Genomic DNA, 26,163 nt, shown 5'->3' with positions numbered 1-26,163 from the left:
TAATATAAAAACAGGGAGGGGGACAAAACAGAAGAGACTCATAAACATGGAGAACAGGGTTACTGGAGGGGGTGTGGGGGGGGGGATGGGCTAAATGGGGAAGGGGCACTAAGGAATCTCCTCCTGAAATTATTGTTGCACTAGATGCTAACTAATTTGGATGTAAATTTTAAAAAAATAAAAAATAAAATTAAAAAAAGAAGACAAAATAAAACAAAACAAAACAGGATTAACCTGACGGGCTGGCTTCGTCTCCATGGATCATGCATTCAAATCACCGGGCACTTCTATTTTGCTGCAGTTTGTGGACAACGTGCATTGAGTGGGACGACGTGACTATCAACGGATCAAATGGCTGTGCAGGCTGCGTGTCCCTTCCCTCCTTTCCTGCTTCTATGGATTACATGAAGAAGATACTTCAGCTGAATACGCGGAAGAAGCCTAAAAGAGCTGCTAGTGAGCCTGACCCCCCAGCCACGTGTTCAAACCCTCATGGATGGACGCGAGGACACAACGGTGCCACCACAGTCCTGCAGGATCAATGCGGAGCCACTCCGCGGTCTCGTGTTCTGCGATGGGAACACGGCGAGTGTGAGGCGCGTCCCCTCAGACACACACAAGGCCCCCGTTGTCGCACCGTCGTGCTTCTGGTCAGGCGAGAAGCTACACGATTTGGGATACTCGGCCGTAGCCTCAGAATTACGGGGAAGGCCAACGGCATCTCTGGGCTTTGCAGCCTCCCCGCTCCCTGGGCGAAGAAGAGAGACTTCCAGATGCCTCCCCTCTCTGTCAGCACAGCGTCAATCTGCCCACACTTGTCCTCCGTGTCCCTCCTCCTTGTGAGGACAGGCACACCCCCTCCTGTTCCCGGCGCCGAGGAGGTGAGAGGGGGCACGAGGGCCACCCCCACCTTCTGAGCTCGGCACGACCTCTGCCATCAACACCGTCAGCGCTGCCTCACTTGATAAGATGGCCTGACACGGGGGCGCCTGGGTAGCTCAGTCAGTTAGCATCAGACTCTTGATCTTGGCTCAGGTCACGATCTCAGGGTTGTGAGATCGAGCCCCACTGGACTCCACGCGGAGCATGGAGCCTGCTTCCGATTCTCTCTCTTCCTCTCCCTGCCTCCCCCTTCTCAAAGTAAATATATAAACATTAAAAAAAAAACAAAAAAGATGTCCTGATATGGATGATGGAATGAGTCACTCTGCACCATTTCATGCCCGCTTCCAGTGACTGCCGTCTTTCTTTTGCAAACGTCTCTTCAGCTGCATGCTTCCTAACCTTTCTCGAACACAGACATTCTGCACGGTTATCAAACACACGCTTTCCATCTCCAGGACCTAATCTTAAAGCTCCAACTCAAGTATGGACAGCTCCCATTGAGGTAGGTGGTTTCACAGCCCTGGGAAATCCCCTCACGGTACATTATAAAGACGCCTTGTTTGAATGTTGGTTATTAACTCTGCCCCCCCCCCCCCCCCCGGCCCCCAACAAGGGTCTTCTTGGTTCAACTGGAAAAACTAGCCCCAAGGCTGAGCTGACTGGATTCTGTGTGCCTACCTCACAAGCCGTCCCTCTGTTGATCTGTGCGGGCGAGGCTGGGGCCCAGGGCGGAGCGTTCCGCTTTGCCCTTCTGCAGACCCACGAACGAGCTAACTTAGCAAACCTTAAGCAAACAGATCTTTTATGGAAGATCTTTTACCAAAATGGAAACCTGGATCAGCTGAGCAAAAGTTTTAGTTGTTGTTTCTTTTTTCCTCCCCTCTCCACATCTATCTGCCTTCCTTCCTCTTTCTCTTTCTCTTTCTTTCTCTCTTTCTCTCTCTTATATTAGGCATTTGTTGAACCTGGATAAAGATGTAAACTTGGATTTCTTTGAATTGACATGACAAAAATGTGATTTAAAAAGCGTGGCATGTTTAATGACTTCTCTTAGTGGAACCAGGGATACGGTTTCCTTCCCTTTAAGGCAGAGTTTTGCTGCCTTGCAATTTGGTTATAAAATGCCTTCAAAGATGCCAGGGCCTATACAGGTAAATGTCAGAGGTCCCTTTTCCCTGTTAGCCTAATGCTCCTTGTATCATTCTCCGGTCTTTTCCCTCCCCTATTTTTTTTTTTAATTGTGCAAATTACCTTTAAAAAGGATACATAGGGGCGCCTGGGTGGCTCAGTCAGTTGAATGTCCGACTTCGGCTCAGGTCATGATCTCACAGTCCGTAAGTTCGAGCCCCGCGTCGGGCTCTGTGCTGACAGCTCAGAGCCTGGAACCTGTTTCAGATTCTGTGTCTCCCTCTCTCTGTGACCCTCCCCCATTCATGCTCTGTCTCTCTCTGTCCCAAAAATAAATAAAAACATTAAAAAAAATAATAAAAAAAAAAATAAAAAGGATACATAGCATCTGGCCCAGAGTCATGTCCCTATTTCAAAGGCCTCCTTGTGTCAGCCGTTCGCCTCACTCTGCTTCACATCTGCTTTCCACAATAGCCCACAACTGGAAACTACCCACGTGTCCCTCATTTGGCGATCATCAACCCCTGATATATCCCTGCAGTAGAATACTACTCAGCCATAAAAAAGAACGAACGAGGGGCGCCTGGGTGGCTCAGTCGGTTAAGCGTCTGACTTCGGCTCAGGTCATGATCTCGTGGTTCGTGAGTTCAGGCCCCGCATTGGGCTCTGTGCTGATGGCTCAGAGCCTGGAGCCTGTTTCGGATTCTGTGTCTCCCTCTCTCTCTGACCCTCCCCCGTTCATGCTCTGTCTCTCTCTGCCTCAAAGATAAATAAAGGTTTAAAAAAAAAAATTAAAAAAAAAAAAAAAAAAAGAACGAACGATACATGCTACAACGTGGATGGAACTTTAGAACATTTCACCAAGCGAGAGAAGCCAGACGGAAAAGACCGTGCATTGTATGATCCCATTTACAGGAAACATCCAGAGCCGGAAAATCTTTGGAGACAGAAAATAGACAGTTGGCTTCTTGGGACTCAGGGTGGGAACAGGAGTGATGCAAATGGGCACATGGAATGTTTTGGGTGTGGTGGACATGTTCTAAAATCAGGCTGTGGGGCGCCTGGGGGCCTCAGATGGTTAGGCATCCGACTCTCGGTTTTGGCTTGGGTCACGATCTCACAGTTTCTGAGTTCGGGCCCCGTGTCAGACTCTGTGCTGACAGCATGGAGCCTGCTTGGGATTTGGGATTCTCTGTCCCACTGCCCCCCCCTCCGGCCCCTCCCCTGCTTGCATGCTCCCTCCCTCTCAAAATAAATAAAATTTTAAAAATAAAATAAGATTGAAATGATGATTGCACAGCTGTAAGCATCCTCGGATTCTTCGCGTATTACGTGACTGCATCATTAAATTGGGCCAGTTTACAGTATGTAAATTCATAACAGTTTATAGTGTGTAGATTAGACTTCCAGAGAGCCGTGTTTAAGAACATTCTTACACATATTCATTGTTTGATGGAAACCCTGAGTTAGCCCGTTTCATTCCCTCACTCAGAACCTCTTTGGATTCTTGTACCGGTTCCAAAACATGCAACTTTGGTCTATGACTAAGACTGCACATAATAATTCACTTTGACGCTAACCTTTACCTGAAATGAAGAGCGTCTCCTGTTTGGAAGTTTCTTTATTTCGAGGAGACTGTGGTAAGCGTGACTTCAAGAACTGCCAAGCTAGGGCTGAGCTGTATGATGCTCCTGGACGCCAAAGCCGAGGCCCTAAGAAATGCGTGGCTGAATACGTTGTGGTGGGGGGCGGTCCTGTGCATTTCAGGACGGTTAGCACCAACCTTCTCCCTGCTCCCAGTTGTGACAACCAGAAACTGTCTCTGGACATTGCCAATGTCCCCGGAGGGACCCGGTCGGCCCTGGTTGGAGAATCAGGGCCACACGGCAGTGAGAATGAACAAATTCTGGCCACACACACACACACACACACAACACGGATGACCTCAATACAACTTGGGCACGAGAAGCCAGACACAGGAGAGTCTGTAACACACAACTCCTTTTACGTAAAGTTAAAAATCTGGCAGGACTAATCAGATGGCGACTTAGGGGAGGGAGGGAGAGAGAGAGAGAGAGAGAGAGAGAGAGAGAGAGAGAGAGAGAGACTGGAAGGAGCTTCTGAGATTCCGCTGGCAGCTGTTTCTCAGTCTAGGTGTTGGGTACACAGGTGTGCTTATGAAAATTCACTGGGCACTACAGGTAAGATTTATAGATTTTTCTGTATGTATATTATATTTAAAGAAAGTTTAAAAATAAGGGCCACTGCTGCTACAGCAGCAAAGGGGGCGTTCAAGGTAACTCGGGAGGGCGCGGTGCTTCGTAACAGGGGTGCTAACTCATTCCTCCACCGTGACTCCTTCTGGCCCACCCTTACTGCAGGACAGAAATCCAGTGTGCTCCACTGATGAATGACAGCTTGTTCCCCGGGCACTTTGTCATCCAGGTGCCAAAACCAAGAAAGCCACAGCCACCCACCCGGCCCTGCCCATTTTCAACTCATGCTTGCAGAGCACAGGCCTGTTTCAGTATGAAACGGAGTTAAAGGAGACAAATCAAGGAAGGCTCGCTCCGGTGCTAAAGAAAATAGTCGGGGCGCCCCGGGTGGCTCGGTCAGTTGAGCATCCGACTCCTGATTTTAGCTCAGGTCAGGAGCTTACGGTTCGTGAGTTCGAGCCCCACGTCAGGCTCTGTGCTGGCCCGTGTGGAGCCTGCTTGGGATTCTCTCTCTCCGCCCTTCCCAACTTGCTCTTTCTCTCAAAATAAAGAAAGAAACTTAAATAAAATAAAATCTTTAAAAAAAAAAAAAAGGAAGAAAATAGTGGGTCTAATTCCCAGATCTGAGAGTGCCACACGTGCCCAAGATGGCTGCTCGCCACGGTCGTGGAGAATGACTTTTGCAGACTCCATGTTTTCACTGTCCGCTGGGACCCCTCCAGACCAATTACCTGCCTTGCAGAGTGTGGACCAGGGCCAAGGGTGGAGGGGCCATAATGACCTTTGATCTAAGCAGACTTGGGTGACATCAGACCCAGGCTTACGAATACGACCAGCGAGTTCACTATACCATTTCGCTGAAAGCCTCAAAGTATCGGGAGTTCCTCACAGCCTTCCAGTCTCCTACTTGCAAATGCACGTCCAGGTTAGCAAATAAACTCTCCATGGGTCTCCCGTGTCTCTGCACATCGTGTGGGTCGGGTGCCAACTGCCATTTATTCCAGACCGCCTTTTCAGGAATGTCCGTAAATAGCCCTGGATGACAGAGACAGCATCTCCTTCCAGGGCAAAGGGCCTGCATGCCTATCGCCCATTATTAAGAGGTTCAGATTCCCTAAGCTTAGAATTCCTCTCCTGTAACATAACGTGCTGCTTGCACTGGTACCTGTCCAGATGCATCCACCTGTCAAGCACAGAACCTGCCTGAGATTCTCTCTCTCCCTCTCTCTCTAACCCTCCCCTGCTCGTGCTCACTCTCTCTCTCTCTCAAAATAAATAAACTTAAAAAAAAATGCAAGGCAAGGCAAGGCAAGGCAAAGCAAGGCAAGAAAATGAAGTCCAAAAGAGGCACACAGAACTTCGAGGAGGAACGCACCTGACAGTTCTCTGTGCTGGTTCTGCACAGGGTTGGTGAGAAGACTTAGGATAGAACTTCCCAGTCTTATTTACCCTGCTTCCAAGACACCAAGCCATTTGGTCTCGGTCATTTTTTTAAGTAGGCTCTATGTCCAACGTGGGGCTCGAACTCACGACCCCAAGATCAAGAGTCCCACGCTCTATCGACTAAGCCAGCCAGGTGCCCCTGTTCATGTTTGATCCCAAGGTATATTGACCCGCTACAGGTGAAATTTGTTTTTCCTCCTGATAGTTATATAGGAGATTTATAGTAAAAGGATCATTTTGAATTTCTTCTGAGTTTCGTATAAATGGGCACATGGTGTTCAAAACAGTTGTAACCAAATGCACTTCAAAATAAGACAGAAGGAAAAGTTGCCATCCGAAAGAAACCAAGTGTAAATCAGAAAGCCTGCCATTAACTTAAGAACTGCCACGAGCTTGATTCATCTAATCTTTTTAAGTCTATGTATCTGTATTAAATGAAAGTCTACTTTTTCTTTTATTTGCTGCATTAAGAATGAATAATCTCAGGTTGCCTGAGTGGCTCAGGTGGTTAAGCGTCTGACTCTCGATTTCCACTCAGGTCATGATCTCACGGTCTTGAGGTCGAGCCCCGCGTCGGGCTCAGCGCTGAGCGTGGCTCCTGCTTGGATTCTGTCGCCCTCTTTCTCTGCCCCTCTTGTGCCCCACCTGTGCTCTCTCTCCCTCAAAAAATCAAAATTAAAAAGCAAACAAGAATGAATAATCTCTATGAAGGTTACTGCTATATATGGCAACTTATTAATTTTTAAACCTAATGAGATCAATAAAGTTGATTAAAACCCATATATCAAAACCCTCAGATAAACCGAGACAAGGAGTCTATTAACTTGGGTGGAAAAGGTACAGTGGTTATAAATTAATTTGATTCATTCTAAGCAATTTTAGAAGATAGGAATGAAATGGGGCGCCTGGCTGGCTCAGCTGGTTAAGCGCCCACTCTTTTCAGCTCAGGTCACGATCGCGGTTCACGGTTGGAACCCCACGCCGGGCTCTGCGCTGACAGTGCTGAGCCTGCTTGGGATTCTCTCTCTCCCTCTCTCTCTGCCCCTCCCGTGCTTGCACCCTCTCTCTCAAAATAAATAAACATTTAAAAAAATAATAAATCATCTACAGAAAGAAGACAGGCACGAAATACATAAACGGACAGCGTATCTGCCCATGAGGCCCATGAGGTCCTTACGTATTTTTCCCAGAAACGCTCAATTTACACTCACGACTCACGAAGCAAAGGCATCTTTGGAGAGTTCTCCCCATGTGGCTTCTTACGACACAACTCCATCAAACATGACAAAGGGGTTCTTTTAGATCTACTCCCATCAGAACCCACTAGGTTCAACAGGGAGGTCTGGAAACTTCCACGCTCAACAATCACAAGCTGCCCACGAGAATGGGCCAGTCTCTTGAATGCGATGTGAGAATAGGCAACAGGGCAACTTTCCAAGGAATAGACAGGCACCACAAGCCAACAACAGCTGACTAAGACAACGCTCTCCAGGTTTTTCCAGAAAGCTGTCTGCTCATTAGGTAATGGTGAAACAGGACAGGCCTGGCAAGCTTTTAAACATTCCAGCTGCAGTAGTTAATTTTAAATATTCCGCGAGCAATGCAGCGATCACAGAAGCCTGACTTTGCAGGGAAATGGCCTAACATATCTGGAAAAAAAAAAAAAATCTGGAAAGAGCAAGTATCATCCTGAAGTGGAGAAACCCGTCTGTTACTAGCTAGTTGGGAGGCCTCAGGCCTGTCACAATGCTCCCCATCTGTACGGCGAAGGAAATAGGCCAGGCCACGTTTCTCCAGCTGGGGCGTGGGGGGGGGGGGGGGGGGGGAACCACAGAATCTTCTAGCTGGCTTTTAAAGAAACCAACACAGACCCCAATCCAATCAGATTCTCTGGGAGTAGGGTCCAGGCATCAATATTCGGGGAAGCTTAGCAGGGTTGAAAAACACTGGACAAGACAGATGGTCTCTAAGGTTGCAGCCAGGTCTCGTTAATTAAGGGAAGCAAGCGGCATGAGCATACTGGATGGAACACAAGACCACACAAGACACAGGCAAGCGTAAAGAGAATTCTAACCAGGGACTCACAGCACATAGGTATCAGCAGAGAACGATCTTCTCAAGTGAAACTTGGCTTCCCTGTACGTGAACAATAAATATTCTTGATCAATAAAAACAATAACAGAACCATTCGCAGCCCAGAACCACATGAAAGGTATTATGTCATTAGCCTCTGGTGGCGTTCGAACTTGTTATCCAACTCCAAACTTATGGCATACATACGTATCGAGCTCTGAAAAGTCAGAGACTCAAATCTCTTTAAAAACATTTTTTTAGGGGTGCCTGGGTGGCTCAGTCGGTTAAGCGTCCGACTTCGGCTCAGGTCATGATCTCATGGTCCGTGGTTTGAGCCCCGCATCGGGCTCTGTGCTGACAGCTCAGAGTCTGGAACCTGCTTCGGATTCTGTGTCTCCCTCTCTCTGTGCTCCTCCCCTGCTCACGCTCTCTGTCTCTCAAAATAAATAAATAAATAAAATAAACATTAAAAAAAATTTTGTTTAATTTTTTAAATGTTTATTTCTGTGACAGAGAGAGACAGACAGAGTGAGAGCTGGGGGAGGGCAGAGAGACAGAGAGGAAGACACAGAACCCGAAGCAGGCTCCAGGCTCTGAGCTGTCAGCACAGAGCCCGACGCGGGGTTCAAACTCACAAACTGAGAAATCATGACCTGAGCCGAAGTCGGACGCTCAACCTACTGAGCCACCCAGGCGCCCCCTCAACTCTCTTTTTAATACAAACTATAAATCAACGAGCATGAAAGTAGGTTGTTAATCTCTCACTGGAAAATTCCAAGAGTTGATAGGGCAAAAGCCAAGAGGACTGTTTTATAGGGACAGATACCCTCGTAGTTTTATGGAGGAAGGAGAGGACACGTAACCATTACAGCCAGAACCAATAACATGACTGGAACGGCATTTGTAGGTCCATGCCTTTGAGTGATCCACTTGAATGGAGACTTAAAAAATAAAACAAGATAAAAAACCTCCTTCACCTGGCCTGCCACTGCCTTGAATTTTAGTCAGTAGGGCATGCATTCTCAAACTACGGACATTAGACGTAGGCCCCGTAGGAGGTCCGTGGACGCTATGAAACAGTGCGAGGCGGTGTGTGTGCATGAATGTACCCGTGCACAGAGGTTTCTTACTCTTTTCTGAGTCAAGAAACCAACCCCTCGGTAGCCAGCTGCGATGGAAGCCAGATAGATCCCTTCTCAGAAAAAAAGACAAGTTTTCAAGTGCACTCAATAAATTACGAAGGGTTGCAAAGGCAAACAATGAACCGTAGCTACGAAAAGTGGGTTTTCTGAATTACAATACAGTAATAGCTATCCTTCCTTACCAACTTATTACGTAACAAGCTCTAGTTCTTCAGACCGCCACAACAGGTGTCTTAATTTTGTATCTTGGGTGACATCAGCAACGACCTAATGTGACATGAAAACGTCTGTGGTTTCTATCAGTGACATAATCAGAACTGTTGCTAATGCTACCGTGGTTCGTTGGGTGGGTTCCTCATGCAAAGAAGCGATACTTTCTGTTGGAGGTTATAGAAAACATCGTCCTCACCTCTGTTCACAATTGTCCTGAGTTCTCTGGATTCTAGAGGAAGGACCTTTGATCTATGTCTTTATCCATCCTGAAGTGATTTGTTTATAGGCGTCCAGGAAAGGTGGAACATTAGACCGCAGAGCACCCAGTGAACATTTCAGGGACTGGTGTCGAAGGCCCTGCAGACACAGAGCCCTGAACAGTCGCAAAATAACGGGGAGAGAGAGAGGGTGCAGTGCTCTCTGAGATGGGACCGTAAGGACAGCTCCATGATTTTCTGGAACCAAAATTCAAATGCATCTTATTTTTAATTTAATGTGTTCTGCAGAGTTCCTTAAAAAATGTACAGTGACTTGTAAGATACAAGAAGCGTAGCAAAAGCTCATGAATCGGAAACGTAGGAGACAGAGAGATGGGAAGACAACACAGGACATACAGCGAAATGGCACCAAACATAAATCTGGTACAAAAAAAAAGGAAAGTGAGCCTCGAATTCACTTCTGAGCTTGCTGGCAGGCATCTTGAGGCTGAAAACCCAGACAGTTGCACAAGTTACAGTTTCCAAAGGATGATGCCAAAAACAAAACAAAGCAAACAAACACGTCAGAAAAATAGAACCTTTCTGGTACTTGGACCAGATAGAAATTTCTCCCATGGGTGTCTGTAAAGAGAATACCATGTGTCACAATAAATGAACAATAACCTCAATAGTATCATTACGGGAGAAATGACAATGAGTTTCTAGGAACCTTTTTAAAAGTAATTTTTTTAAAAAACAAAGCAGGGGCGCCTGGGTGGCTCAGTCGGTTAAGCGTCTGACTTCGGCTCAGGTCATGATCTCACAGCTTGTGAGTTTGAGCCCCGTGTCAGACTCTAAGGTGTCAGCACAGAGCCTGGAGTCTGCTTCGGATTCTGTGTCTCCCTCTGCCCCCTCTCTCTGCCCCTCCCTTACTTGCTCTCGGTCTCAAAAATAACCAAACACAGTTTAGTGGGGCGGGGGCTCGAGAAGGAAGGCTAGGCACTCAGGCCTCTGAATGCAGATGTGAGAGCTAGGCTGACAGGCCAGGGACCTGAGTAAGTCAGAACTCAGCACACTGACCCCCCACTGTCAACAGCAGGAAATGGCAAACTTTTCACAAAGGGTCAGACAGTAAATATTTTCAGTTTCCCAGGGCACGTGGTCTATTGCACAGACACATCTCTACCACGAAAGCAGCCGCAGTGTGTAAATGAACGGGCACTGCTGAGTTACAATAAGCTTGGTTTATAGACACTGGAATTTAAATCTCATATACTTTTTTTTTTAATTTTTTTTTAACGTTTATTTTTGAGACAGAGAGAGACAGAGCATGAACGGGGGAGGGTCAGAGAGAGAGGGAGACACAGAATCTGAAACAGGCGCCAGGCTCTGAGCTGTCAGCACAGAGCCCAACACGAGGCTCGAACTCACGGACTGTGAGATCATGACCTGAGCCGAAGTCGGCCGCTTAACCGACTGAGCCACCCAGGCGCCCCAAATCTCATATACTTTTCACACGTCATGAAATAGAATTCCTCCTTTGATTTTGTTTGTTTTTTTGTTTGTTTTTTTGTTTTCTTACCAAGCCATATAAAGAAATGTAAAAACTGTTCTTAGCTTACAGGCTATAGCAAAACAGGGGAGGGGCTGGGTTGGGGGCCAAGGACGTAATTTCCTAACTCTTAGCACACAGGGTCACCCACCCCCACCCAGAGATCTCCTGGACACCCATCCATCTCTTTCCTCGAGTTTCTATCTATAGTCACTTTTTGAGATAATTACTGTTTCCACATTTTATAGGCACCTGCTCACAAAGCCAACCAGGATGACACCATAAAAAGAGCAGAATTTTTATGCTCCATGGAAATAAGAGCATAATCCAGGAAGAATTAGCAGCAAAGAAATGGTTGAGTTCCCGGTCTCCTCGTTAAAATAAACACACACACACACACACACACACACACACACACACACACACACACAGTAGTAAACCTGAATATACAACTTTCCCTGTGTCCAGGATCACGTGTTAGTCCTGGAGAGACATATAAACACATGTATAATTATAACAACCACTTAATCCACCTGTTACGGCTGTTACAGCCCGAGCTCTCTCGATGGAAACGAGACCACGTGATGTCTCATGACACACAGTGAGTTGGTGCAATCCCGGGAAGAATTCAAATATTCAAATTCATTCAAATAATCACTCCGATGTCCCTGAGCCTCTGTCTGCGGAGACAAAATGAGGTGCGAGGGGCCCTGGGAACCTGGGGTTGCCACTGGTTCCCAAGAAGGCCCTGTCTCTTAAAGCTTATTTATTTATTTTTGAGAGAGAGACAGAGCATGAGCAGGGGAGGGGCAGAGAGAGAGAGAGAGAGAGAGAGAGAGACAGAACCCGAAGCAGGCTCCAGGCTCCGAGCTGGCAGCACAGAGCCCGACACGGGGCTCAAACCCACAAACCGTGAGATCGTGACCTAAGCCGAAGTCGGACACTGAACAGACTGAGCCACCCAGGCGCCCCGCCCCCGTCCCCATCTCTTTATTTTAGCGTCCTCACCTGTGATCTACCCATTCTGGAGAGCTGCTCGGGTCAGTGAGAAGAGTGTGATGCAAGAAAGGGAGCGTGCACGGCCCAGAGGAGGCCCCCTACAGATCAGGGACGCGACAGTCACCCCTGTGCAAACAGCACACATCAAATCGCGTCTCCCCGAGACACGTGACTGCATTCAGCACGTGCCCTAAACTGCGCGGTTCGGGGGGGGGGGGGGCTCGACACAGGTCTCAGTCGCCCTTCCAAACACCGGCCCTGTACACGGTGGGCCTCAGGCCGTGTTGATACCCCTCTGTATCTTTTTTTCACTTTTGCGACTGGTCCTGGTTAGGAGCTGTGCCTAGGATACGGGCCCCTCGCATCGTGAAGGATTAAAATTCTGTGCCGGTCTAGCACACGCAGAGGCCAGGCACGCAGCCTGGGGGCTCTGGGGACGCGTAGCCCACGAGTGCTTGCCTGTGCGGCGCTCACATAACGAACAAGGCAAAGGCTACGGTTACATGTGAGTCACTGCAATTATTTCTACGGACACTTACTCCTGAGTGTACGCATTCACCCCCCCGGAACACTGGAGCTTTGTGTTACTCGAGCGAGATGCTGGGTCGGATTCCAAACGTCACTGTTCCCGACGCTGGCCGCAGAGCCTCATCCAAACTAGAATTTACTGCCTTTTAACGGCATTTGCTAAAATCCACGTCTTCTGAGGAGCACGCCACATTCCAGGAAGCCCCTGAGGGACCTTCCTTTCGAGGGAAGCGCAGCATCTTGCTGGTTTCGTCGCGGCATTCATCCGCATCCACGGGGACGGGATCTAAAAGTGATGTCTAAAGGATCGGAATAATCCTCACTCGGAGAGTCTTGTATCCGTCACGTCCGTTACAGTAAGACACGAAAGAAAGAGAATGACTGAAGACACGTCTGGCCCAGCTTGGCCACTTACAGCCGCGTGTCCCGAGGCAAGTTACGTAAGCCCAACGAGCCTGAGCGTCCTGGGCTAGAAACTGGACGAAAACAGCAGGTGCTTCATAGGTCACCGTGAGATAAGACTCTGGAAAGTCTCTGAGTTAATGTCTGTCCCTCCCTCTGTTTAGGGAACCCGGATGGATCAATGAGATACCTTTCTGAACCCTGAGGGAGATTTAGGATGTAATCAAGAATTCGTATCACCGCGTGGCGTTTAAAAGGCTTATTAAACGGTGGACTCACACACACACACGCCAAGGAAGAAATCAGGTACTCATGATGACTCCGGTTTTTCCACTCATTAAAGTAGCTACCTGTGCAGGTACGACACATCCTTTTGACGGAACTTTCTATCCGGGGTGTCTGGCACGGGGACAACGTGGATTCTCGTGATTTCTAGACGGTCTCCACACTACTCTCCTCATTGAAATAGCGTGAGCCTGCTCCAGGAAGGGGTTCAGTCTCGCCCCGCCTATAAGTACACGCGGCCAGTGCCGCTGTCCTTCACACCATGAGGGTAGGCTCCAGCCTCCCACGTATGGGCCTCCTTGAAATTGGAATCTAGGCCTTCCTGTTGTTTGTCATTGAGGAGGTGGCCCGGGACTCTACTGGCCTCCTGATGACAGGATGGGGCAACTCCCAAAATGTTTCTTCCAACCATGGTGGAAGGTGCCTCTTATAATCTCACAGCTCCTAGGTGCCCCTCATCGGTCCCCAGTGAAGTGGAATCAGGCGCTATCTGGTCGCCAACATCCTTAAGCCTCAACCTCCATTTGGGTCAAATCCTTATTGTAGGAAAAATGCACTGGTGGCCCAGTCTGCTTTTACCTTCTAGAAATCACAGTTACTACTTGGCTCAAGTATTAGCAGTTTTAGTGGAAACAAAGCATTCTGTTCGTGTTTGCTAAATACTGACACAGTGGGAACATGGGCACCCGAGGGGCTCAGTCCCTTAAGAGTCTGACTTCGGCTCAGGACGTGATCTCACGGTTTGTGGGTTCGAGCCCCGCGTTGGGCTCTGTGCTGACAGCTCAGAGCCTGGAGCCTGCTTCGGATTCTGTGTGTGTCTCTCTCTCTCTGCCCCTCTCCTGCTCGCACTCTGTCTCTCTCTAAAAAATAAATAAAAGTTAAAAAAAATGTTTAATTGTCTCTCTTTTTAAAAAAAATAAAAAATAATTGAAAAAAATAAAAAAATAAGCAAAAAACTATTGCCCATACTTGTGGCGTCTGAAAACAAAGAAAATTCATTTTCCCGTTATTCACCTCATGTCACCAAAAGGGAAAAAAGTGTGGGATGGTAAAGGTCACAACATTTGCTAACACCTGCCATTCACTTTTCTAAAAAGTGCTGGGGAATATCTCTAAGCAGAATCCATTATTATCTTCGTGAGGTATTAGCACGAGGCAGCTGCCAAAATATTTTACAAATGAAGCATACTAGTTACCCAACCCAGCTGCGCTATTGCTACTGGGTGTTGAATCTCATTCCCTCTGTGAAATAAACACCTTATTCACCACGGAGGAGCTAATACGATTTTTAGCATCTCCTGTGGGGAACTCTCCAAAGACTTCTTCCAGTGAAATGAGTTCCCTTCTGACTATTTGTCCACAAACTTGCTTCATGAGCTGTTAAGGCCTAAATGAGTTAAAGCACAGGAACCCTCTGAATCGGGTGCCAAACGCATAAGGGCTCAGCGCTGGAGATAAACAAGTCACAACAGAGAAGGGATTTTCTAAGACAACGCGCTCTCCACATCAAAACTCCTGGTGCGTATGCAAATCCCTCCGGTGGTATTTTAATGTCTCGGTTTTATCAGCTCTCTCCTTACGATTAAACACAGTGGGATGAATATACAATTTTTTCTTTCACTTTTTAGTAACTACTCAAAACGTCGTGGTACTACTGACCCAATGGCCCAAGGTCTGTAACTTGTATACTTTAGAACAGACTCCCTGCCGGGACTCGCCATCTAGGTAAATTTGCCTGGCAGGACCACACAATCATCGTAATTGACCACACGGTAGGTCATGAACTTAGGAGAAGTACACATGGATGGATTCTGAGGTTAGACTGGAAATTCCGAGAACTATAAGAACTGAGGCTTTCATGCGCAACTGACAAGGTCCAGCTTCGACCGAATATGGTTTTATCTGTATCGCACAGCATATAATCATTGACATCTCTTTTTCTCTTTTCTTGATAAAACGATTAAACCGTATGAGAAGGCTTAAGGAAGAGTGAGTGAGGTTGGGGGAGCGGGTTGAATTTTCTAACGAGAAGCAGGCCGGCTAATGAGAAAATATTTCAGAATGGTACCCTTACATTTTTCGAATGTTGCTCTTTGGTCTGTGTTTTCTATCTCCAGAATGTCAAAACAAAATGTGAAAGCTAAATCAGGGTGTAATCATGACTCACCGATAATCAGCTTTGGGAGTGGTTTTTTCTTCATCTATGGAGAATACTTCCTAGTCAATAAAAGAAACCAAGCTGCAGAAAAATGGGCTGGGCTTCCTCCAAAGAGCATATGATTGAGACAAAAGTGCTGGGTATGGAGTGAGTGATCAGAGTTCTACCTTTATGGTGGTGTCACCAACCAGCTGGCCAGGAAGGTGGCCACAAGCCTTGGCAAAGGTTTTAAAAGCTGTGTATCAATCGCAATTATAAAGGGCTTATTAAGATGAGCTCTGAATTTTTCTTCCAGAAGTAAAATGCTAGGGTTCCTTTAAAAATATATTTTTTAGGGGCACCTGGGGGGGGCTCAGTCGGTTGAGCTTCCAACTTCAGCTCAGGTCATGATCTCACGGTTTGTGAGTTCAAGCCCCATGTCATGCTCTGTGCTAACAGTTCAGAGGCTGAAGCCTGCTTTGTTTCTGTGTGTCTCTCTTTCTGCCCCTCCCCAACTTGTGTTTTCGCTCTCTCAAAAATTAAAACAAAAAAGATAAAATAAGAATAAAATAAAATAAAATAAAATAAAATAAAATAAAATAAAATAAAATAAAATAAAATAAAATAAAATAAAAATATTTTTAAGGGCGCCTGGGTAGCCCTGTCAGTTAAGCATCCCATCCAACTCTTGATTTTGGCTCAGGTCATGATCTCAGTTTGTGAAGTCGAGCCCTGAGTAGGGTTCTGCACAGGCAGCCCAGACCTGGTTGGGATTCTCTCTCTCTCCCTCTCTCTCTCTCTGTTCCTCCCCGAGCTCTCCCTCAATCTCTAAATAAATAAGTAAACTTAAATATATATATATATATACATTTTTTTTTAAGTAGGAGCAGCCCAAATAAAAAGTAAATAATTTAAAATTTTAGCTTAATAGGGAAAAGAGTTTTAAAATTATATGAGAAAAAAAAAGAAGAAAAACAATTGTATAAGAAGTTACTTGGGAATTTTGTGGATTTTGGCCTAGAGCGCTCGAGTACTGACTGGGCAGAAGGTTGAAAGAATAGAAAGGCTGTGGGTGGGGTGTTACAATTACAAAAAGTAAATGCTGTGTTTACAAAAGACTTAATGACAGAGTTTGAATGGAGTAAAAAACTATAATTGGAAAATACAAGGCTTTAGTAGCTATAGTTAATTACGGCAAGACCAGATCCTGGTTAGGTTATTCAGCAAATGATTGGTGAGTAAACCAATGCACAGATACATACGTGAAGACTTGACAGGAAATAAAAAGGGGAAAGATTTTAAGAGACCTTCAGGAAAACAAAATAGTGTACAATGGGACCACATGCGGATGACCAAAAAGTGAATTCAGGTTTTTAACAGTAGGAAATACAAGAAAATAAATTCATCGCCAACATCTTGAGTTGATGATTTTGCTAGAAATTGGGAAGACATGAATTACCCACAAATAAATGATGATTGGGGAGAGTACAGATGAATGAGGTTATGGGGATAACATCTCAGACTGCACCCTCGGTGATTTATTTAAGTCTCAAAGTAAAGTCTGCAAATGATTTTCAAGGCACAAACCCAGCATACATTAAAAAGGAGAAAGGCACACCTGCGGGGCTCAGTCCTACTTCAGCTCAGGTCATTATCTTGCGGAACGCAAGTTCGAGCCCCATGTCAGGCTCTGTGCTGATAGCTCAGAGCCTGGAGCCTGCTTCAGATTCTGTGTCTCCCTCTCTTTCTCTCTCTGCCCCTCCCCCACTCTCTCTCAAAAATACACAGTAAAAAAAATTTTTTTAATAAGTAAAAAGAAAAAGGAAAAAAGTCATTATTATGAGACTGGCCACAGACACTTGGCGGATAAATATCAATATTTTTCATAACAAAACACATAAAGTAGATGTTAACCAGATATTTAAAGCAAATGATCACCTTTAATGATGTAGCATTTGACGTAACAGATTTATGCAATGTTTAGAAAAGCTATGCAGTTTTATTGCCAGAAGTCAATATTTGGTGCTGGATAGATTAAACCTGCCATATTTATGTTGCAGTCATGTTAGAGCAAAATGGACTTCCGGAGTAAATCTGAAATGCAGAAAGAGTTGCTGATAAGGTTTCAGAGGAAGTCACACGAGCCAACTGGTGGAAGTCATTGCATACACCATGTGTTATCACAAGGAAGTTTTGGTTCAGGTTTTTAGACAGTGGCCCTCTTGCAGAGAGAAGAAATATTTCCATCTCGTGCACTAATTTATTCTAAACTGCAAAAATGTTTTGATGATCGAAAAGGCGGAAAAGAGGAACAAGACCAAATCTGCCCAAATAGAATGTTATTGTTAACTGACCTTCCTGAAAAGCTTTATTTCCTATTTATGGAAAGCAAAGGGTGCTTAGATGCCGGTGCGAGTCTGAGAAGGGGCTTGGTGTCCTGTGCCTGGTACTGGGCTTGAGGAGGGAGGGGCCGAGTAGCTCTGGGGGCTCTGAAAACAGAGGGCATCAGGCCTGCTTCTGATCCCGGACAGACCCCAGGGGGGAGGACACACAGACAGCCCCCAGCAGCCCCCAGAGCTCGTCACAGTGCCTGCTCAGTCACACAAGGGCAGGAATCCAGTTCCCACGCTCCTGGGAATGGCGGAGAGTGTCAAGGATCTTAGCCGGCCTCGCCACACCTCCCCCAGAACGGTGCTGGGGGCAGCACTGACCTTGGGGTACCCAAGGACGGCATGGGGAAGCAAGGAGAAGGGGCCTTTCAGACCGGAATGCACTTGAACTGGACCCACACTAAGGATGAGACAGGAGCGTATACATCTCAAAAGACGCCCACACATGCAGAGCCATCAAGACAAGGTAAGCACCCCCCACCCCGACATTAGTACTTTGTAGGGAAAAAGGATTAAATTAAATCTTTCTGACTAGCAAACTGATTTAAGTTTTTAAGGCACTTGTTTTTATTTTTTTTTATTTTTTAAATGTTTCTTTATTCAGAGAGAGAGACAAAGGGGGGGGGGGGGGGGGGAGAGAGAGAGAGAGAGAGAGAACAATCCTAAGCAGGTTCCGAGCTGTCAGCCCAGAGACCGATGGGGCTCGATCCCAGGGACTGTGAAATCATGACCTGAGCCAAAATCAAGTCAGACACTTAACTGACTGAGCCACCCAGGTGCCCCTTGTTTTTAAAGTTCTCCCTTTATAAGAACGATACAAATACAGAAGGTAAAGAAATGATATGAAACGTTACTGACACACAGAGAATCCAGAAGAGGCAGAGATCTCCGTTTGCAGCAATGATGGTCAAGGTCATATACATTTCCTTCCACGGAAACAAGTAGAAAAAAAAAAATGCAAGTTACAACATAAAATAATCTCACTGGAAACATCGAAAGCTGACAAGATAATAAGAAACCACCAGGTTAAAATCTGCCGGGAAGAGGCAAGCAAGCAGGGAGCTACGTTTGTCCTGATAGGGGCAGGTGTGAACTGATTCTCACAACTGATTCTGACGGCCTCGCAGGGAGAGAAATCAATCAGAAACTGAAGCCCAGAACATGTCCAAGGGAGAATGAAAAGAGCCCTTGTCAAGGTGAGCGGCGGGGGGGCTCAGAATCCCCCCCAGCAAGTAAGAGTGCATGAGAATACACCCGCCTCCCACCCCACGCGGAGATCCTGACCGGGGAGGACACTCCACCTAGGCACTAGAAGAATCCGGAAAAAGGGGCGGGGTGGGCATCAGCACTTGTAGTCTACAGCTGGCCCTTGTGCGCCAAACTGCACCTCCAAAGTCACCTCACCTGGGTGGTCTGAGACTCGTCAAGTGGTAAATTTAGGTTAAAGTGGCCCCAGGCACGGGCAGAAACAAAAGCAAACTCTCCCCGGAGGAGAAAAAAAAAAAAAAGGCCATTCATCCTAAGCCTCCAAGAATCCCTACAAGTCATTTTTCAGTGGTAATGACAAATACCCAGGCAAAAATAAGCAACCGCGCAGGGACATGTAGATAAGACAGGGGGAAGGGGAAATCTCAGAATACAGATCGCCCAAGGCGAATTCATCCTGGGATGAATTCTGTAGGCATTTGTGCAACAGCTACGTGTTGAGCATCTAGTCGGTTCCAGTTTGTACGCCAGGCTGCTGGGCATGCGTGCCCTTTCCGCTCTCACATGAACAAGTCACCCAGGGGACGCAAGGGGAGTTGAAACACCATTATATTTATATATCCATTTGCTTTTGGTGTCTGTGTTTTCCTAAGACTTGCAAGCACGAAGACCAAGGAGTGCCCTTGACTCTTTACTGATAGATTTTGAAATAAGCAGTGATCTCCCAGAGAACGGAGATCGACCTCATCCATTCCGGCCCCCATTCCCCATTCAAGTTACGCCGAATTCACCCCTCAGCAAACCACAGAGCCACCTACATTAACAGAAAAGGGACAAAAGACACAGATAACTATGTCAAGGTGGAGTGCATTTAACTGTAAAAGTCCACAAAAGAGGATTTGGGAATCATGGCACGAATTGGACAACATTCATTGTGAGGCAGCTCTGGAAACAGCCGGAGGCACAGGAAGGGTGGAGAGAAGTTAGTCCAATACTGACCGAAGGCCTTTCTCGGTTGGCCAAGGTGGTTGGCACAACCGTGTTGATAATCTGGACACACCCCGGTGTGTCCACACTGCTTACCCCCCTTGGTCTCCTGTCCAGCTTTTCACAGTCAGGGTGTGTATCATCGCTTCTATACGCCCGCAGCTGTGTGCTCTTATGAAATATTCTGGTGGTTCTTCTGTACTCGGCGTTCGGAACAGTAGGACCTGCTTTTTCTGCTCCCTGTTTGCCCCACCAGGACGGTGTAGTGTAGGAACAACAGTTACCGCATCCGGGGTGCTCGCTCCGGGCCTTGAGCTGTGCGAGATACTTTTTTTAGGGATCATTCACTCCTCACCAGAATTGTAAGGGGTAAGTGGTCATTACCTCCATTTTACAGATGGGGTACTACGTGCCAAGGATACAGAGGGAACAAGAGCCTGAATGCGAATCCTGACTTGCTCCTGGCGTTCTCCTCCCCTGGAGATGAGGCCCTGTTTGCTGGGGGGGGGGGGGGGGGGGGGGGGGTGCAGGCTGCGGTGCGGGTGAAATGAGATACAGTGTGGCCTCCGGGGAGGCGCTGGTTCCTCCTTCCTTCCAACGTTTACTCATCTGAAAATTCATGTCTTGCCTTGGACAGCATCTCCAAATAGGTCTAAATGTAGCTACTGTTGGAAAAATAATGTCCTATTGTATAGAATCTTTAAAATAATAAAAGGTAGGGGAGCCGGGGTGGCTCGGTCAGTTAAGCGTCTGACTTGATTTCGGCTCACGTCATGAGCTCACGCTTTGTGGGATCGAGCCTCAAGTCAGGGTCTGTGCTGACAGTGTGGAGCCTGCTTGGGATTCTCTCTCTCCCTCTTGATCTGCACCTCTCCTGCTCATGCTTGCTCCCCCTCCCTCTCATCAAAATAAAATCAACAATCTTGAAAACACTAAATAAAATAATAAAAGGTAGATCATCTCTTACATTTATGAATAACTCTAAGGTTCCAATGCCCCTTCACCCCCTCCCCAACCATTGGTTGGTTGGGGCCTTTGGAAAATATTTTCCTATCTCAGTTGTCTTTTTTAGGTCCATTGTCTGTCTCCTGTCTCCAGGACACAATAATATTGTCTGAACATAATAACATTGCCTTGAAAAATGCTAATCCAGGAAATGATGCAAGAAGAAAGAATCAGGCCTTTGCCTTTCTTTCCAGTCCTCTGGAGCCCTCTGACTCCTTCCTTCTCCTGGGTATGTGCGTGTGTAGGGGGGATGTTGGTGGCCAGGCTAGAGTTAAGTCAAGGGACGGAGGGGAGTATTGTGACACACAGCCATCTTTGGTTTTCATGGTAAGGATGTTGAGCCCAGCAGGAATGTGCTACCTTCCCTTTTTAAAGAACACTACATTTTTTGGTCAAGCTTGTGAGAAAATCATCCTCGAGTCTCTCATCCGGAAAATGTGGCAAAAAAAAAAAAAAAAAAAAAAAAAAATTGGGGAGGGGGGGATGTATTCATCCCAGGATACTGCCTGACACACAGTAGGGGCTCAACAAGTATCTGAAGTTACTGCAGGCGACTGTATATTGAACATCCTCTTTAACAACGCAGAAAAGAATGTAATGGCTCCCGTGAGTCTCTGAAAAAGCCCAGCCTCCCCTCTAGGAGAGCTTCCTAGAGCAGCAAGACTCACTTCTCAAATACAGAGGCCTCACACGTGGATATCTTTTGCTTTGGACCGCAAGGTTTCAGAATACATCTTGAGTTAGCATTTAAAGCTTGAGAGATTTCCCATGCATTTAAAGCTGGTTTGTCTGACCCAATCGCATTTACCTGGCCCTTTGGGCACGAGTGCTGGTACCTGGATTATAATCGTGTTGGCTAAATAAAAGTTCAGGAGCCCTGCAGCTTTTTCAGCTGAATCCTATACAGCACACACACACACACCCCAAAGAAAAAACAGAAGGTTCAAAATGTGTAACCAGAGAAAGCGAAGCCTCTGGCGGTCACGTTTCTACACTCTCTCTGACCACACAGTTCCCAGGATCAGTGTGTAAAGCTCCTGGTCTCAAACCCCACTCGCTCCAGCAGCTCTTGGGGAGTGGGGGCATGAAGGGAAAGCCCACCTACCCCTTCCTTACTAACGCTTGAGGAGGCTCCCTATCAGAACAGGGAAGGAAAGAATTAACCCCCACCCCCATTTGCAAAGCTACCAAGTGCCACAGCAGCTCATCACTTAAAAGATACCATTCCGAATTTTACAGAAATTAACCGGACTAAATGGGACTAAAACACAAGTGATTTTCACTTAACAATATTTTTAAAGATACCACAATACTGAGAGTCTCCCCACTTTAAAATAGCTCCTATAAAAGGCAGCCGGATCCCATCCCTCCTCCTGGGCCTTCCTGCCGGGATGGGTCTTGAGGTCTGAAACGAGGGGGCCCCCACCCCCTTTCCCTGCAGCCCCTGAATCGCCCCACCAGGCTCCTTCCCCAATTCTTGGCTTTCCATGTCTCCTCCCAGCCCGCCAGGAACAGACCTCAAAGATAGCTCAGTAATAGGCAGTCTATAATCACAGTAATAAGCACGTATCAAGCGCCTACTATGTGCCAAGTTCAAGTCTAACTATGGGAGAGGGGTCAACCCATGCGGTAACCACAATCATCAACCTGAGGCGTGCAGCGTGGTGAGGACGGACGCTCAGCAGTCAGACTGCGGGCTGGGACCTACGGAAGGCTTGCAGACCACCTGGTGTGGCCCAAACGCCTTCCGCGAGGCTCCTCCCAGGTCCGGTCAAGGATCACAGCTGCCATTTTTAGGATGCAAAATTAACAGGAGCCCCTACTGCTAAGTGAGAAGGGAACTTTTCTCTTTGACAAGCCCTCTATCTCCCATAACGGGGCGGGAGGGGGGGGGGGGCAGATTAGTTCCGGACAAAACCGAGCCTCTAAGAGCAGCTAACCCGCCGAGCCCAGGAACCCCCGGGCCCGGAACCGATGCCAACAGGGAGCTGACTCCAGCTGGAGGGCTAAGCGCTGCGGGTGTAGACAGCGGCAGCTTCCTCCGTGAGGTCTGTCATTAAAGCGCACTCCGAGGAGGCTGCGTGGACCAAGCCCCGGTGGCTGTCGCCGACGGGCGCCCAGCGACCAGACCCGGCGGCACCGGGCTGGGCTCAGCCCACCGCCCACCCCAGCGGCGCGGAGCTCACACGGAAGAAAAGGCGGGTCCCGGGAGGCCCTTGGGGACGGGAGGAAGCGTCCTGCCTCGGCCCCTCTCCCGCGCCCGGGACCCGCCGCGCAAGCTCCCGAGGTCGCTCCCGGGCGCGGCGACCCCGAGGGGCGCAGGCTCCCGGAGGCGCTGGCGGAGAAGGCCGCCCGGGGGTCCCCCCGCTTCCCCTCCCCTCCCCCTCCCCCGCGCCCCGCGCGCTCGGCGGAGTGGGACTCGGGCCCCCCCCACCCCGGCAGGCGCGGCGGGGGGCGGGCGGCCCGCAGCCTACCGTCTTCTGCTTCTTGACCCCCGACATGCTGGCGGGCTGGGCGCTGCGCAGCTCCGGGAGCGGAGGCGCGGGGACGCTCCGAGCGCGGCGGCGGCGGCGGCTGGGGCCCGGCTCCCGGGAAGGAGGTATAAAAGGGCTCCGCAGACACGTCGCACTTCCCTTGACCGGCCCCCTCCTCCCACTCCTCCCCCCGCCGCGCTCCTCTCCGCCCCGTCGGCTCCGCCGGCAGCGCCCAGCCCAGGGGACCCGGCGGCCGTCTGGGCGGGGTCCCGGGCCCGGCCCCCGACTCGCCCAGCCGCTGCGCCCGCGCCAGGCCGGGGTCAAGTTCGCCCTGCCCGGGCCGCTCCCGGCGGCGGCCGGGGCGCGCCCCCGCCCCCGCCGGGAAGGATTCCCGCCTCCGGGACCGGCTGCGGGGCGCCCGCGCGTGGGCAGGGTCCTCGGTGGGCACCGACGGCTGGCCCCGCTTCGCCTCCGCTCGCAGCCGCAGCCAGGGGGGGAGGGCACGCGCCCTCTGCTTCGCGCGCCCCCGCGAGGGCATCAGGGCCTCCTTTCTCCCGTTTTACAAAAGAAGCGATCGAAGCTTTCAGACTTTCCCGAAGGTACATTCTGAGGCCGGGGGATTCAGACCCGGGCGGGCGGCCTCCGCAGCCCAGGCTTTCTACCCCAGCGTCCTCGAGCGTGCTGCTAAAATCCAGAGGCCAAGGTTCGCCTGCGCCTTTGCGCCCGGCGCGGTGCTAAGGGCTTTGCACGCACTCCTTTGAGCTCGCGGTGTTTCTCCCCGAGTTACAGATGGGCCCCAGCGGGCCCTCCTCCCCACAAAGTCTAGGAAGCAAGGGCAGCCCCAGACAGTGGCCAGTGGTGGCCCTGCAACTGTATTCCGTCCCCCGCCCCTCCCCAAGCATTCCTCTAGTACTTCTGTGTGGATGGGCCCTGTGGGGAAAGAGCAAAAGAAAGGAGGCCCCACTCCAAAAGCCTTATGACCTAGACCCTCGGGCATCCGAGATTTTATCAGATTTTATGGGAAGACAGCATGAGGCCAGCCACCCCTCTTAACCCAACCGTCGGCGTCTGCGAGGAGCAAAGAAGTAAGGAGGGAAGCTGTAATTCGTGACAAGCAGTTGGCAGGCAATCACTGGGTATCTCACCCCTTGCAAATGCCACCGACAGATCAATAAGACAGATACCAAGAAAGAAGCAAAAAGGAACCCCGAACATGCACAAGGGCCACATGGCTCATTTCCATTACGTTCCTTCTGTAAAATGGCTGCAGAAGTTCTATCTCCTAGAGAGGTGAAGGGTGGAACTTTATTTCACACCGAACTGTTCTTCTGGAGGGCTACCAGCTTTCCAGACGGACACCTGAAGACCTGGGCATTCACTCCTTCCCTATGGGAAGGCGGGAAGGAAAAATGTCAGGAGCCAAAAACTCCAGAGTCGGCCTACATGCCTGTGCAGTCTTGAAATGTCAGTGTATTTATTTTCTTACCCGCCGTGAATAAGCACCCACCACCCACTTCAACTGTGAGCAGCCAGAGGGCAAATGCTGGACTTGAGTTTTTGTTCTAGGCGCCAACACTCTGAATTTACGTGGTTTAAACGGTAACATCCACGCTAATGTCATCGGAAAGAGCCTGTTGTATGGGTTCCGACCTTATCTTGAACCCTGCCAGATCCTGCCCTCTGCAAAAAAGGTGGACTGCGGATGGCGAAATGGCGATTTGTATCACGGTTGTGGTGTTTCATGTTGCCTCTCAAATAGCGGTGTTTTTGAAACCGAAGGAAGTTAAGCGCGAGTCCTAAGGGTCACCTCCTGGAAAAGGAATCTAGGATTGTTTAGACCTGGGGGAGGTCTTGACATGCTTTGTGCAATCGCCCAGTATTTCACAGAGGCAGTGTGAACCACAAAGGCAGTGTGAAGACGGAGAGCCTGACCCTTGTCACCAGGTGGGGGGAGGGGGGGCAGCAGAGAATTAAAACCCAGGTCGGTGACTCCCTCAATGCCCTGGGAGCTGAATCACCCCATCACTCGGTCAGCAATTTCAAGATGCCATGAAACCGTAAACTGGACTATTTATCTTGTTTTAGATATAATTAATTTTCTAGAACTTTGGAATAGATAGGCTTTACAACTTATCTGGAAGCAGTTCTTGTGAAATAGAAGGACCCAAGCTGCTCTAAGACCCTTGAACATCACAGCATCCGTCTCACGAATTCAACATGGTAACTCACTCAAAAGCAAAATAATCATTCTTTTTTACTTTCATGGTTGTTGTTGTTGTTGTTGCTTTTCCTTTTAAAGGCAATGTCTTGGGGCGCCTGGGTGGCGCAGTCGGTTAAGCGTCCGACTTCAGCCAGGTCACGATCTCGCGGTCCGTGAGTTCGAGCCCCGCGTCGGGCTCTGGGCTGATGGCTCGGAGCCTGGAGCCTGTTTCCGATTCTGTGTCTCCCTCTCTCTCTGCCCCTCCCCTGTTCATGCTCTGTCTCTCTCTGTCCCAAAAATAAATAAAAAACGTTGAAAAAAAAAATTTAAAGGCAATGTCTTGAATTCTTTTTCATTTCACTACTATCTTGGGTCTAAAAAAGGACATGCCTTCTTATGGGCAGCTGGTAGCTTAATTTTTGGAGTCTATGATTCCAGCCCATTCGAGCTTGAAAGAAGACTCATTCAGGAGAAGGGTTGAAGTCTGTCATTCATATGGACACCAGTCCCATCACTTTCTCAGTAGTGTTCCCTCCAAGACTCCAATGGGAATCACTGTGGGCTGCATTGTGCCAATTTGTAATCCTTACACGAATGTGCACAAAGTTTTTTTTTTTTTTCTTTTTTTTCTTCTTCCTATTTACTTTTCTTCCCTCCAGAACTGGCTGGGCTTAATAATTAACTTAATGAGCTGGTGGTTA

The 26,163-nt window shown here is 48.5% G+C and overlaps 1 protein-coding gene across 1 annotated transcript in view; it reads right to left on the bottom strand.

The window, feature by feature from the left end:
* Positions 1-23,442, bottom strand: part of PAPSS2 (3'-phosphoadenosine 5'-phosphosulfate synthase 2) — a 73,853-nt gene extending 50,411 nt beyond the window's left edge. Inside the window, exon 1 of the mRNA XM_042908310.1 lies at positions 23,263-23,442. Within this exon, the coding sequence (XP_042764244.1) occupies positions 23,263-23,289 (27 nt within the window). The 5' untranslated portion in view covers positions 23,290-23,442. The remainder of the gene's footprint in view (positions 1-23,262) is intronic.
* Between the last annotated feature and the right edge of the window lie 2,721 nt (positions 23,443-26,163).

This window comes from Panthera leo, chromosome D2 (genome assembly GCF_018350215.1).
Source record: "Panthera leo isolate Ple1 chromosome D2, P.leo_Ple1_pat1.1, whole genome shotgun sequence".
Taxonomy (NCBI): domain Eukaryota; kingdom Metazoa; phylum Chordata; class Mammalia; order Carnivora; family Felidae; genus Panthera; species Panthera leo.
Note: the sequence above shows the minus strand (reverse complement) of the source record. Positions and strands in the feature narration are given on the sequence as shown.